The 16013-nt window shown below is 42.4% G+C and overlaps 1 protein-coding gene across 1 annotated transcript in view; it reads right to left on the reverse strand.

Moving 5' to 3' along the window:
- Positions 1–16013, reverse strand: part of ATP8A2 (ATPase phospholipid transporting 8A2) — a 318542-nt gene that overhangs the window by 135617 nt on the left and 166912 nt on the right. Inside the window, exon 27 of the mRNA XM_033146356.1 lies at positions 14935–15045. Coding sequence (XP_033002247.1) covers positions 14935–15045 — 111 coding nt within the window. The remainder of the gene's footprint in view (positions 1–14934; positions 15046–16013) is intronic.

A 16013-nucleotide genomic window follows, 5' to 3' on the forward strand; every position in this document is an offset into this window, starting at 1 on the left:
GATAAATAGTGACATCTAAAGGTGTGCAGGTAATTCAATGTCATAACAGTGAGTAAAGAATCATTTTATAGAAGGGGGGAAGAATCATAAGGCACAGAGACCTCAGTCTGAGAGGAGCAGGCAGCAAACAGTATTTAAAGTGGGATTGTGTATAACTGCTCTCATGAGCACAAACCATCACAAAAGACGTTAATAAGAACAATAAAAAGGGCACCTGGAGGGACCATTATTGCAGACCCAGCAATAAAGTGTCAATGCAAAAACTGGGATTGGGCACAAATATCACCAGAGTTTCTTTTACTGACTACAGTAAGAATTCACTTCTTACCATCCCTTAAAGTTATCCCAGACAAGCTGTGTAGCCAGCTAACTGTGTCCCCTTGCAATTATCCAGCTCATCTGTCACACTAGGAAAAGTACACTGGTACCTCATGTTACAGACGCTTCAGGTTACAGACACTTCAGGTTACAGACTCCGCTAACCCAGAAATAGTACCTCGGGTTAAGAACTTTACTTTAGGATGAGAACAGAAATCGTGTGGCAGTGGCGCGGCGACAGCGGGAGGCCCCATTAGCTAAAGTGGTACCTCAGGTTAAGAACAGTTTCAGGTTAAGAACGGATCTCCAGAACAAATTAAGTTCTTAACCCGAGGTACCACTGTAATGCCCAACTGGCTTCGAGTTCCAAATGTTGTGATAACCCTCTTTCTGGGGGGGGGGGGCAGGGCTGAGACATTCAGCTGTGAAACCAATTGTGTCCTGCTGTTGTTGTCTCCGAAACTTCGTAAGGCGTATTCTAAGGAAGAGTTCCTGATTTTGGCCCTCTGGATTTGCCCACATTCCATATTTGTTTTGGGTGCCTGTCAAATATTGGCCTGGTTCGCACACAACACTAAGGCAAACAATGGCTTATTGTGAATGAACAAGTCTGGCAATGGCAAGAAAAATGTTGGTACGTCATTCTCTCCAGCTCATTTCGCTACTGGTTTGGCTTAGCATTACATATTGTGGTTTATTTCACTCCAAACAAGCCATGAGCCATAACCAAGTTGTGTGTAGGTAAGGTTGTTAGCAGGTAAGTTAGACTGCACTTCTATTGACAGAGGGAAGCTGCCTTACGGTTAGGGATGGATGTATATGTCCATTCAGGTTTCTCTCCCCCCCCCATCTTAAATTCAGTCCTTCAACCAGCCACACCAGTTTGTGAGTCCTCATGAAAATTCATCATCATTCTAGTGCAAATTTCTCCTAATGCACGATCTTTGGATGCAATTTTGAGTAATATACACATATTTGCAATGCGATCTCCCGTAATAAATAATGTCATTTTAAATCTTTCACAATATTGTGCATTTTTGTATGTTATTTTCACAAATCTATGTGTTCATATGCACACTTCACACTAATATATACATTTCTGTGCATGTTAGTCGTACTGCAAAATTCAGAGAAGTGAGCATTTCAAAAGAGGGCTATGTTTTTGTTTGCTTCTTTTTTTTTGGAAAGTGTGGATTAGGTAAGTTTCTTTTTACAGTGGTACCTCGGGTTACAAACACTTCGGGTTACAGGCTCCGCTAACCCGGAAATAGTACCTCGGGTTAAGAAATTTACCTAAGGATGAGAACAGAAATTGCACACCGCCGTTGTGGCGGCAGCAGGAGGCCCCATTAGCTAAAGTGGTAGCTCAGGTTAAGAACAGTTTCAGGTTAAGAACGGACCTCCGGAATTAATTAAGTTCGTAACCAGAGGTACCACTATAAATGGTGAACTGAATTTAAATGGTTAAGCGGATTTCTCTCTCATCCCTAGAGGAGAATATATTTGTTCCTCTAATATCTATTCTGAGAGGCAGAGCCTGCTCCTATCACCTGCTAACCAGAGATGCCATGGATTTAATTTGGACCCTCTGAATGCAGAGCTTGTGCTCTACCACCAACTACAGTGCTTCCGCTCCCATTTTTTTCTCCTTCCTCCAGACTTTCCAATAACTTATTGCAGTTTCATTATCAAGGCTACTTTTACTTTAATGCAAACAGCACTATAGGCAATGGAGAGAGAGAGAGTGGGGGGGGGGAGAGAATACTTACAGATAGTTACATCATTTTACAAAGATGAACCGCGTGTTTTTTTTTTCTCCTGTGCAAAGCTGGGCTGTGTGAAATAATTAATATTTGCTGGGAATTTAAAACCAGGAGTGTGTCAATGGGAAAGGAGTTTGCTGCGAGCCATTTTTAAGCAGCTGAAAAGGTTCTTGTCAGCGCTGACTGCCAGCGGCAGAAATATTCCTGATTGAGATTGTCTCCCAGTGTTTTGCAATCAGCTCTCTGGAGCCGCGGTTATTACAGGCAAACCAGCCTCTTGAAGGTTACATTGCCAAAATGGAGTTGAGAGCTCTTCTCTTTTACCTTCCACTTCTCGCAGATACACAACCCCATACTCTATGCAGCAAGTGCTTTATCAGCAAAGTATGCCCGGAAATCTTTCTGAGTCGATTAATAATTAACTTCGAGGCTTCCATCTTTCCCAGGCAATTGTATACAAGGGATTGCACTTGTTATATTTCCGGCGGCATTCTTTAAGCTTGCAGGACTCGCAGTTAAAAGAATGTGCCGATGTCTGAAGGCAAACGTAACCTTCTTAGAGGGGAAATCATTGTAATACTAGAAAGGAAATAATTCATCTTGCTTGAGAGTCTAGTGACCACAAATGCCCCATATCCTTTGGCAACATCAGTAACCCCAAGGAGCAAGAGATTTATCTCGCCTTGGAGGAGCACATGATGACCAAGCGTGCTTCAACAGATGTGATTTGGGGCAAGTGATACGAGTCCTCTGCACCATTATCTTCTCATCTGCATAATGGCAGAAAATGTACTACTAATACTAATTAAAACAAACCAAGAACTTCCACCTTTAGATCACCAGAAGCCTGACTGTACTTGTAAATGCACATGCCAGAAGTTTTTTTTTGGGGGGGGTGGGGGGTGGGCATGGAACTGAGTAATAGAACAGATGTGCAGTTTAAGATCATTTAGATCCCTTTCATTTCCAAAACACTGCATGGGGCTTCAAACAAGCTGAACAGGAGTCTGCAGCTCATGGGCAGCAGCCTTTGAAAATGCAGAAGCCCTTGGCCCCCCCCCATATTTTTTCCGTGTATAAGACAATATTTTTTCCTTAGAAATAATAGGCAAAAAATGCAGGTCGTCTTATACACGGGTAGCGGCTATAGATTATTTAATAGCTGGAAGCCTGGGTGAAGAGGAATGTTTTTGCCTGGCGCCTACAGACATGTAATGATGGTGCCAGGTGAGTCTCTCTGGGGAGGGCATTCCACAGACAGGGAGCCACCACAGCAAAGGCCTGTTCTCATGTTGCCACCTTCCAAACCTCTTCAAGAAGGAGGACATAGAGAAGGGCCTCGGATGACAAGTGCAAGGTCCAGGTCGGTTTGTCTGGGGGGAGGCAGTCCTTACGTTTCTGAGGTCCTGAGTTGTGTAAGGCTTTATAGGTCAATACCAGCACTTTGAATTTCAGACATGGTCTCTCCTTGGCCTAACCGGAGATGTTGGAAATTAACCAGGGAGCTTCTACGTGCTAAACAGATGCTCTACCACGGAGTTAAAAGTCCCTCTCTTAATCTCACCCATGGAAGAGAGCAAGAAAAAGAAATGTCTGATATCCCCTTCTTTCCCAACAGTTACTCAGCATGAACGGTGAAGAAATATATCAACTATTGTCACTAACCTATACCTGTGCAAATTGCTGCAGACTGATTCATCTCAAGTCTTTTCTCTCTTACAACAGCATTTTAAAGCAGCTGAGAATTATAGAGAGCATCAGATGCTATCCCAGCAGAGACAACAGGCTGGATTCCTGCATGGGGCTTTCACAAGCGTGAAGCGTTTCTTCATCTTACGTTTCTTCAAGATGCCAAGGCGCAAAAGGGACTCACTCATTCCTTTCCAACTAAAAATATACACACATGACACATTCCAAGTCACTGACTGCACTGACAATCTGTCATCCTGAAGGCATCCCCCAGCTGTCAGGGAAAGGAGATGGCTAAAGTTTCTGAGCACACATAGCAAGAGGGAATATTCCCAAAACCTAAATATATCAGGGTGGGTGTTGTTTGGTTTCTTGGCTTGCTGTTGTTGTTGTTGCATGTTTTGCTGCAGAGCTTAAAGCTTATTTCCATGCAAATATCTAATGATGATAATCGTGGAGGGTAAGGTTATCATGCAAACTAGCCATGTTGGCTGTGTTCTACCTCTACCATTAGAGACAGTATGCCTCTGAATACCAGTTGCTTGGGGTTCTCAAGTAGGCAGAGCACTCCTGCAATCAGGTCCTACATGTGGGCTTTCCCAAGTGGTTTCCAACTTCCTGACCACTGTGAGAGCAGGATGCTGGTCATTTAGATAGGCCTTTGGCTGGTCATTTAGATAGGCTCTTCTATGTTTGCATCAAATAGGGAAGTCTTGAGTATTTGCTTAGCCTTCTAATGAGAAGTGCCCAATAGCACACATTGCATGGTGGCATCTGTCTCAAGAGGAAATGGTGTGTGCCTCTGGGGATGAAGTCAAGCAGCACTGAAGTGACCTTTCCAGGACGCAAGCCTGGGCAGTATGAATGTAGGTCCTGGACTACCCAGACAAGACTTCCCTCTCAGCCTTGCTGATGTGGTCCAAGGGAGAGCAGAGCAATACATCTGGCACCAGCTTGGCTTCAGGATTTGCCAGAAAGAGTTGTACAAGGCGCCATCCAACTGTCTTTAGATCTGTGTAGGGTTTATTCCTTAGCCTTTCTCTCTCTCAAAAATACCCTGCAAGGGAGTGGAGGTTTAGGTTCAAAGTTTCCCTTCTCCTAGATCGGCTACCTTCCCAGGTTGGCAAACCCCATCTGCCCCTTATGTCCCTCTATAGCATGTGTAGAAACCATCTTCCTGACTGTTGGACCCACTATTGGTCTCTCTCGACTGCTTAATCTGCCTGTCTTCACATGCAGGGGAAGTCCCTAACTCATGGAGGGTTGGAGACCCATCAGTTTGCATTTAAAGCCCAATCAATCAGATTCACACTGTCCAAAACAATGAGAACCAAAATACACTTAGCTGAATTTTATGATGCACTTGTCCATCCATACAATGTTCACACAAATGCTCATGTTAAGGGGAAATGCATATATTAAAGAAAAACAACACACAAAATGCATATTCGGGAAAATCGCTTGCAAAAATGCATACATTAGTCAAAATTGCATTAAAAACCTGTTTGTTAAGAGAAATTTGCACTAAAATGCTGAATAATAAAATTGCAAATGGCTGCAGAAATGTGAAGAACTGAACTTAAAATTGGAAAAATAAGAAACTGAGAAAACAGGGCAAATTTAAAACTAGCCTGATTAATACTGTAGCTACATGTAGAAATATTGCCCTTTGCCTGTATATCTTGAGTTGCAGAATAAATATTGGAATTTTATAATCACCCCTCTTAAAACTATTGGCAAAATAAATGTTGTACTTTGGAATTTGTATTAAAAACAAATCCTTTAAACTGGAAAACAAAAACAAAAGGCTCAATAACTCCAGTGTTGCTGTCCTGGCTACACGGCAAGACTCTCAACGTATCAGCTGCTCCAGGTTAGAATCACACAATTCAGCGGGCCACAAAAATGGGGTTTGCAGAGAAAATAATCACAAAAGATTCCAGAAAATACTGCATAATTTGAGGGCTTCTCTAAGAGGGGGCACTGCCAGAGTAATGCTATCCCATAGCAAGTCTCCCTTCACCAGCTTCCATCAGTTAGGACATCTATTGCTTTTTGTCTTTTTCTGTGGTCAATTAAACATCAATTGCTGCTCCCACACAATGGCCAGAATGCTGGAAGGTGAGAACAGGTTTACTGAACAATTCAGCAAAGTAGTGTCTGAACGAGTATCCTAAGAACTCTGGAATTACAATAGGTACAGACTTACTTTCCTTTAAAAAAAGGGGGGGGCTAAGAATCCTGATCAGGTCATGCTCTTTTTTAAAAAGGGCACCTCATGGCATGCCTAGAATACAGACAACAACTGGCTCTCTCTAGAGAAGTGGTTGGGAACCACTGCTATGTGGGCTGGATGTGGCTTAGGGGGGGTGTCTGCCCATCTGGCTCACAGCCCATCTCCTTCCCACCCCTCCAGTCCTGAACACAGCAATTAGGCTTGAGAACCACCTTCCACGTGGGAGTCCTTGGGAGGGTGTTTAACACCTCTTTTCAAGCCTAAATGCCACACAGAGGGCATTTGTAGGGGAGGGGTAGCTGCAGCTGGGGAGGGATGTTATCTCCTCTCCTTATGCACCAAGCCCTCCACAGAAATGGAGGCAAGGTTTTGGGGTTGATTAGTCAGATAGCATTCATGTAAGAGGCTTCCTAACCCTGGACTCAAGGCATTTAATTTTGCAATCACCACATTGATGCCCTCCAGATGTTTTGAACCGTGTCTCCCATCAGCCCCGGCCAGGATGGCCTTGCTGGCTGGGTCTGATGGCAGCTGTAGTCCAAAATATCTGGAGGGCACTAGGTTGGGCAAGGGCTGTTGTAGTCCAACTCCTTCCAGGCACTACTTTCTAGTTCAAAAACTAAAGGAAGTACACGGATAGCAGGTGTGAGTTCGTCAATATTGGCTGTGCACTTAGCATAAGATGCTCAAGGCCAGGCAGACGTTTCCAGAGCTCGCCCTGTTCTTAACTTCCCTCCCTTACAACTTGCAGCCATCAAGGTGACTGCTACCCAAGAGCAAATAGGGCTGGAGTTGCTGCTGCTGTTGTTTCCCCTCCGGGTTGTGAGTTTAAGTTTGGCCTCTTAAGCAGCACTTGACCAGATGATGCGTGCCTTGGCTCCATTAAGCATTTGATGCCTTGGCTGTCAAACAGCTTACAGAAGACCTGCTTCAGGCAGCGCTGGGGCCATTTGAATTTCACCCACAGGATCCCCTGGCACAGCCATTTGCAGATGGTTGGCAAGGGACCACTGCTAGGGTTAATAGGCCACATCATTCTGTGCATCTGGCATTAGAGCTCAAGGAAGACCTGGGGGTTAGAAGTGGGCTGGGGGTTGGGAAAGAGAGAACCGTTTCTGGAAGCCAACACTGGGGTATAAGATTACAGCATTCCAGTTGTCTGCAGCCTTTTCGTTGCTTACTGATGTCTAGCCTATCAGTCTCAGGCAAGGGAACAGATGGGTAGAATGGTTAAACTTGCTTTTTAAATAGCAGATTTGGTTCGAGGGCATGAGCTAGCAAAACAAGCAAAGTTTTAGTTTTGTTTTGGTCCAGAAGGCCTAAGTAGGTCCGCCAGCTTCCTTGGACAGACTGATGCAGCTTGCTAAAGTAGGGCTGCCATATTGTGAAGCTTTTTTTTTTTTTTTTGCAAAATCGCGAAGAAATTGGACATTTTAAAACTATTTCTGAAGAAAAGCGGCTGGCGAAAACAACACGGGCTGCCATATGTCCACATTTTCCTGGACATTTCTGTCCGGACACTGCTTCTGGCTGCAGTATTCTGACAACCAGCTGCAGCTCACTTGGACAGAGCTGGGGCAGGGCAAAGTGGTGGTGAGTTTGGGACAACATTGGAGCTCCTTTCAAATGGCAAATGTGAAAACTTTGCAAAGAGGCTGAGGCACGTCTCCTACTGTGCAGGAGCTGATGTCTGGGCACTCATCAAGAACACCCTGTGCAGTTAACTTATAGCACAGTGTCTACTTCTGAAGCATGTCTCAATGTTCAATGGGACGTACATCCTGGGTAAGTGGGTAATGGCTTAGGACTGGCAATTGGGGAAACCATGGTTCTTGTGGTTTTAACAGATGTGTCCAGAAGCTTCTTAGGGTAGAAGCTTCTGGACTGACTATGCCCAGATTGGCTAGACGTCCTTCTGAGCAGGAAGGCATTTATGCAGGCTTCCTGTCTCATTGGAATGCTGCCAGAGCAGCAAACTTGTCCTGAGTTCTATCATTTCTTGTCTTGCTCTTTGGTAGCGCTTTGTTCTGCAGGCCACAACTTCTGATTTGCCTTCCAATCTCAATTGCTCTTCAGCCTCGACAGCTGGCTTGCCTCTGATTCTGCTTCCTGGCTACTCTCAAATGCTTATTTCCCTTGTCTCTTGGTTCCTAATTTCTGGCTGTCTCTAGACCTCTGCCCATGGCCTAGTCCTGACATGGAGTCTGGGCTTGGCAAAATTATTTTATTTATTATTTATTTCAACAATTTGTAAACTGCTTAATCAGTTGTCTCACAGTGGTGGACAGGAGACTTTAAATGAGTTTAAACTACAACATCAGAAATTAAGAATCCTGCTGGAATAATAATAAAAAAGGTTTCAATGTACACTGCAAATTCAACAGAGAGGGGCTCCCCTCTAATCTCATGCAGGAAGGAATTCCACAACATTGGGGATGCAATACTGAATGCATGGCTACCTGTGGTTAAACACCGTGTATCCGAGCCATGGGGGTCACTAACAGTGACTCCTTCAAAGATTTCAGCAACTGAGCAGGAATATAGTCTTAGATGATGCATGCTTACAGCGGGGTATATAACATCTGGTGGGACCAAGCATTACATATGGTACTTTCACTGTTTCAGTTTAATGAACACCAGCTGAAGCAAATCAGTCCCTCCTCTGATACAATGGACCAATTAGTCAGACTAGGGATAGCCTGTCACCCTTTGGCAAGTAAAGGCTGGTGAAGGTCATGTCTTCTCTCCTAGAGTCTACCTCTCACTGAGCATGTCTGAACCTGCCAAGGACTGTCATCGCCAATGACAACACTGGAAGGCTGTTTGTTAATACAGACTCGGATCACTTGGCTTGTTTCTTTGACCAATGAGCATAAAGTTGCATCTCCAAATATACAATAATTAGAATTGGGGAACTGGGTGTGTGTGAAGCACAGATAAAATAAAAATTATGTTGGTCCCCTACAGAACCCTTCCCCCTCCAGAAATTTCTACAGGCACATAGAGAATAAATGTCCTTAATGCCAGATAAAATAGATGCCGGCCAATAAAAATAAATGGTAAAATGCCATCACCTTTAGTCAAGCTAGTTTCTTAAGCAGCTCTAAGCTTTGAGGCTGGAATGGGGTTCACACAAAAATAATTAAAAATGATTGCATGTTTAAAGAAAATATGTACACAGCTTTTAAACACATTCACACACAACCACGATGTCAGACCTACAGGCCCCTTTTCCCCATGCACACCTCTCTTCCTAGCATTCAGATGAAGGAAAAACTACACTAACGTTGTATTTGGGATTTGTTCTAGCATCTGAGAATGTTAGGGTCTCTCCGTCTGCTCTGGTGAAGGATCAGGGCATCAGGCACCTCCCACAACTGTCATCTACAGCAGCCATTTCATTAGGCAACAGGAGGAAAAGAGAGATGAAACTGCAAGCTCTGTTTAAAGATCACCAACCTTTTACTCCTCCTCTCCTTGAAATCCATTTTCTTCCGCTGATTACTACAAGAACTCCGTAACCTAGAAACGGTTACTCGAGTTTGTTCCCCCCCACACACACTTCTCCCACTCAATCATTCTTCCTTTTGTGTCATGTCTTTTAGATTGTAGATGACAAAGGGAAAACAAGCCTCACAAGAAACAGCTGAGGGAGTTGGACATGCTTAGCCTGGATAAAAAGGAGACTGAGAGGAGATATAGCCTCTTAAATATCTCAAGGGCTGTCACATGGAAGATGGAGCAAGCTTGTTTTCTCTTGCTCAGAGGGTAGTATCCAAACCAATGGCTTCAAGTTACAAGAAAGGAGATTCCAACTAAACATAAGGAACTTTCTGATGGCAAGAGCTGTTCGACAGTAGGATAGACTCCCATGAGAAGTGACGGACTCTCCTTCCTTGGAGGTTTTTAAGCAAAGGTTGGACGATGAGGTTTCTGCATCGCACTGATCCATTCAAACTCCGCAATTCTATGATTCAATGTGCTGTGCATTTTGCAGTAAATTTTATGCCTGCATTAAAAAAAACTGGGTTATATATGCCTTTAATAAATCCCTAAATAAAATAAACATCTCTGGTGGTTAATTAGCAAGACTGGATTGAGGTACTTAATTATTAGTCTGCATTCAAGTGAATTAGAGTAAGAATTTTAGTGGTAAAAATCCAGACCTTAAATGTTTGCAGCAGAGTAACTTGCTGCTTAAATAATACAGCTTTTGCATACTACATTGGGCTTTTCCGTGGGTGGCGCTGTGGTCTAAACCACAGAGCCTAGGGTCGGAAGGTCGGCGGTTCGAATCCCCACGACGGGGTGAGCTCCCGTTGTTCAGTCCCAGCTCCTGCCCACCTAGCAGTTTGAAAGCACCGCAAAGTGCAAGTAGATAAATACCGTATTTTTCGCTCCATAGGGCACACTGGACCATAGGGTGCGCCTTGTTTTTAGAGGAGGAAACAAGAAAAAAAAATATCTGGTTTTCCTCCTCTAAAAGCCCTGTTTTTTTTGAGGATCAGCTAAAAGTTTTGCAGCTTTTTTTGCAAAGGGAAAAGCCCTGTTTTTTTGAGGATCAGCTAAAAGTTTTGCAGCTTTTTTTGCAAAGGGGGAAAAAGCAAAGCTCCTTTTGCAAAGGGGGAAAAGCAAAGAAGAAAAGCCCCATTTTTATGGGGTTCAACTCACATTTCTGAAAAATCTTAAGGAAAGTTCAAACCAAAGGTAGCACAACTTTTTAATTAAACCAGTTTTAGAGTCTTAGAGCCTCTCAGCAGCAGCAGATGGTCTAAATCAGCCTTTGCCAATCTGGGGCCCTCAAGATGGTTTGAACTGCAGCTCCCAGTGCTGGCTAGGGTGATGCGAGTTGTGGTCCAAAACATCTGGATGGGCTCTGGTTGGCAAAGGCTGATCTAGTAAAAGGTACCTATTTTTGTGTCTCTTTCTCATAGGCTGATATGATTTCCTTTTAACAAGAAGGTTGATTTTGAAACTCTCCCATCTGTTTTGGCCACAGTTTAATTCAATACCTCAATATGATACATCAGAACGATAGTTCCCGCACTCTTCCCTGTCTTCTCTGAGAATGATCAAATATACCCAATTTCTCACCGAGTTTTGATACTTTCATGCTGACAAGGCAGGTTTTTTAAAAAAAACATTTTGGAATCAAGAAAGAGCTTCTGAATTCAAAACAGAATTACAGGCTAATTGGTCCAATATGCCCCTGAATCCTTTTGGCAGGAGTCTGTCACTTAATTCTCTCTGTCAGACAGTAATTTCATATATGTGGTTTACATTGTAACATTCAAAGAGAAGGAAATTATTTTACAAATGCACTTTGACAATTGTTATGTTAACTAACTGACCACAGGGCCAGAGCATTAAGGAACCCAGAATTCCTAGACACTTACTCCCTGTATTTCATTCAGATAATTATTTCCATTGTGCTAGGTATTTTGTGTTCAGAAGCAACTTACGATGCTGCATGAATGATAAAATATAAAGTTATAAATACTAAGATACGATAATCTAAGACAGGATTCAGGCATTCAAAAATACTTCCACATGGAATGGCCCTGAGGTAGAGATGCCAGGGGATTCAAACCAGTTTGCATTTAAAGCAAAATCTATCAAATTTGCAGTTTCTGAAAAAACATAAGAAGTGAAACGCACCCATGCTTTGAAATTCACACTTTCCTGAATTTTGCGATGCAGTTTTCCAGCCAACCAAAGTTTATAAAAATGTGTATATTAGGGGAAGGCGTGCATAAAAGCGAGTACTGGTGAAAATAACGTACAAAGATGCATTGTATTAGGAGAAATTACTTGCAAAAAAATGTGCACTTTAGTTAAAACAACATAGAAAATGTTTTTACAGGTGAAATTCACAGTACAGTGCTGAAGACTTTTCATGAGGATTTTATTGCGAAACATTTGCAAATTGCTGAAGAAATGTGGAGACTGGGAAAAAGAAACTGAAAAATTGGAAGGTCTGTCCATCCCTACTCTGGTGCCACAGCTCTATGGAATAAGTAATTAAGAGTTGGGTGCTCTGTGTCAGAGATGGGGAACCTGTTGGACTCCAACTCCCACCAACCCCAGCTAACACGGGCAACAGGCAGGGATGATGTAGTCCAGCAACATCTGGAGGGCCACAGGTCCCTGCTCTGTGTCAACCCTCAAATGTGCAGAAGCCACACTTGTCCTTCCCCCCTTTTTTGAGGATAAATTGAGCAAGCAGGAAAAAGCATGGAACACCCAGTTCATATATTACTTCCTTCACATGGCTGGCCTAGCATTGTCCCTTCCCAGGGAACTTGTGCCAACCCTTCTCTCAACTAAAAAAAATATCAAAATCACAGCACTGAAAACGTTTGCTATATGCACTGGTATGTGTAGATATACAATCTATTGGGCGCTCACAGGATTTGGGGATTTATCTAAGAAGCCCTATTTGCAATTCATAATAATTGTACATTTAAGGCTAAAGCATCACAAATTGTGTCGTAGTTACAGGTAGGTAGCCGTGTTGGTCTGCCATAGTCGAAACAAAATAAATAAAAAATAAAAAAATTCCTTCCATCTGAAGACATAGCTGTCAACCTTTCCCTTTTTTTTGTAGGAAATTCCCTTATTATAGCATTGGGAAACAGCAGGGAGGATTGACAGCTATAGAAGTGTGCGTGCACACAAAAGCTCATACCAATAACAAACTTAGTTGGTCTCTAAGGTGCTACTGGAAGGAATTTTATTTATTTATTTTTATTGTGTCATGTGAAGCATGTCCTCTTTTTTGGGGGAAAAATGAAAAGTAAGAAAAGGTATTTGTTTGATCGTTTCCAGTTGAACATTCACAAAATCTTATGTAGTTCTCGAGGCAAAAGCTTTCAATAAAGATGGACTCCTCTCTAATGATCCACTGTGCAGAATACATTACAGCAAGGCAACGAAAACTTGCATGGATTTATCTTGGTGACTGATTCTCTGGCAACTCTTGGGATTAACATACTAAATTAGGAATCCAAAAACAAGTCAATCATGGATTAAAGTCGTGGAAGGGGCAACCCTTGAGCAATTCAGATGTAATTTTCCTTACACAACAGGGGGTTGAAATATAGAATAAACTGTCACCAGCAGCAATAGAAATTAGAGGTTGTTAAGACGGCTGAAGAGACATCTGGATACATTTTCAAAGGGAGGCCAAAAAATGTGTATCAGAGTTGACTACCACTTGGACATCTTTGGATTACAATGACATTCGATTGCATAAACCACATTTCATAGCAAGATTTCCCTTTCTTCCTGAAAACAGAAGTAACGATAACTTGACAAGTCATTTAAATGATCTAACTTGGGCTCTCCATCATGGAGCATGATTTCCCCCTGAATCTACATGCTTCACAAACTGAGGCCTAGAATGTTCAGAAGCTTTTTCCTTTGGCTTACTCTAAACTAGTGTTTCCCAAACTTGGGTCTCCAGCTGGTTTTGGACTACAACTCCCATCATCCCTACCTAGCAGGACCAGTGGTCAGGGATGATGGAAACTGTAGTTCAAAAACAACTGGAGACCCAAGTTTGGGAAACATTGGCTTAGAGTAACACGCGAACAAGACCTATGTATCTTTGGCTAACCAAAGCAATGCATTCAATGAATGCCAGAATAAATGAAACCTGACAAAAAGGGAGCATCCCTAGGTTCTGTTTCTGTTCCTGACTTGTTAATTATACAGAGCTTGTAGTCCGGAGCCATTAAAATCAGTTAGCATTTTACTATTGATTTCAAACAGGATGTGCATTGCTTCCAGAGCTCCCCTCTCAAGGGAAAGAGTTTTCCTTCTAATGCTACAGGGATTTATATGACATCTGCAAAGTCATCAGAATCAAGGAACAATGTTTTATGTGTATCAACAGTTAGTAAACAGTAAATTAATAAAATCAGAGCCTAACATAATAACCAAAAAGGACAGTGGAAACTTTAAAACACAGTTGAAAACGCGTACTGTAAACTCAATAAAAAGACAGTTCTAGTGAAAAGTTATTATGAGCTGCTACCAGTTTGCATTCTAGAGAAGGCATTTACATTTTTTGATGGGTTGAGAAATAAGGTGAAATATGACCCTGGAGATCTCAGGAGGGGGAGGGGGCAGAGGGCACTTTCTTTTTGTCAGACATTTCCTCATTGTTTACTTAACCCAAACTTTCTAAAAGTAGCCCTCTGCAACTTTTCAGTCTGGCTATCCTCAAGCTTCATCATTTACAACAATCTCCTCCTTTACTAAGAGGAATAATAAAAAAGGCAGGATGGTGACTTAAAAAATGGCATTCCAGTGTGGTTCAGTTACATGGTGCTGATTAGAACTATTCTTCAAGAAACCTCATTAAAACTCCATTGAAGTCAAGCAGAAGAGTGAGGGATGGTTCACCTGTGGCCCAGGTAAGCAGGCTGTCTACATGGTAGAGCAAACCTCAGGTTCATGCAAGTCTCTCTTCCTCCTCCTCACATCCTGCCCATTTTATGTTTGCGTCATTGTTTAACTTTGAAATATAGCAGATTGTAAATATTAATCAAAGAGGACGTTTTTGTGTTTACATGATACTTGATTCAAACCTTTATATGGATATCTAGTTATGAATTGTATTTTGGAGTTTCATCTTTTCTGTGCCTCACTTTGGAACTTTCTTCAGCTGTGGGACGCGATGAATGTATGCAAGGTTATGTGAACAGGGTGCCTGCACATACCTGAGCCTTGTGGGGAAAGGCTCACACAAGCAGCTTACTACACATCATAGTAATGCCACCCAGGTGGTTGATTTGTAATCTATGAAATGTACAGGTAACTATATATGAAGCACATCACATACTGTTTAACAGTAATTTCCAGGTTACTATAATCAAATAACAGAGCAGGTGTGGGAAGATGAATACTCCTGGTTGTACTCACCTCTATAATATACAGAACCACGTTCTTATAAAAGCAGTACAATATGCATTTTGTTACTCGATTGTAACTCCAGGCTCCGTGGACAAGTAACAGCTTCTCCAAGTAGGAAAACTGGAGAAAGAAAAACAGCCAACAATGAAATTACATTGTAGAGAGATGCAAGCTATAGTCTACACATAAGGTGAAAGCCACTGAAGTTATCTATTGCTAGATCAGCCTTTGTTACACATGATCCAGTTCTGCACAAGTCTTATGTGGTGGGAGATACACAATGCAAACCTGCATTTATGGTGAATCCATGCAACTCATTTTCCATCGCTGTATGACTTCCAAAAAGTCTTTTTATTAGTCAGAGCAGGGCTGTGTGCCCAGAATTAAAGCATAACTGGTGCAAACCTATGTATGTTTACTCAGAAGTCTGTCCTATGGTGTTCAGTGGGGTTTATTCCCAGGCAAGTTATATAGGATGACAACCCCAGTCATCGTGGCCTATGGGACTTGGTAGACCAAGAAAAAGAGGGCAGTGCCAGATACTAAAGAAAAAGAGGCAAGTCTCAAAACGGTACTGAAAAATGTAGGGAGCTTTAATAAAATACTAATAAGATCCCCAGAGATATGTTGTTTTACTTGAATAACTAAAAGAAAAAACTTGAATTCTTGTGCCCGTGAGGATTGTTTCCACTAAAACACACTGGGCAAATTACTGTTTTGTTGATGTTCCCTACAATTTTCAGAACCATTTTGAATTTTACTTCTTTCTTTGCTTTATGAAAATTGGCTACCAGCTTTGTCACAACATCTTCCAAGAATCTCAGGCTGGTATACAGCATTCCCCCCTCCAAATAGCCCTCAAAACATCCCTTAATATGGGTTAACTTAAGTTATCATGACTTTCCCAGGGCAACTGAGAATGACTGATGGATGAGCAGGGTTTTGAACCCAGCCTCCCCAATGCAAATCAAGCACACTAACTTAGCCTCTGTGGTGACCTCCAGATGTTTTGGGTGTCCGTTCCCGTCTGATGGGAGTTTTAGTCCAAAATGTCTGTAGGGCACCAGCTTGGTGAAGACTACTCTATC

This window comes from Lacerta agilis, chromosome 4, assembly GCF_009819535.1.
Source record: "Lacerta agilis isolate rLacAgi1 chromosome 4, rLacAgi1.pri, whole genome shotgun sequence".
In the NCBI taxonomy this organism is placed as follows: Eukaryota; Metazoa; Chordata; class Lepidosauria; order Squamata; family Lacertidae; genus Lacerta; species Lacerta agilis.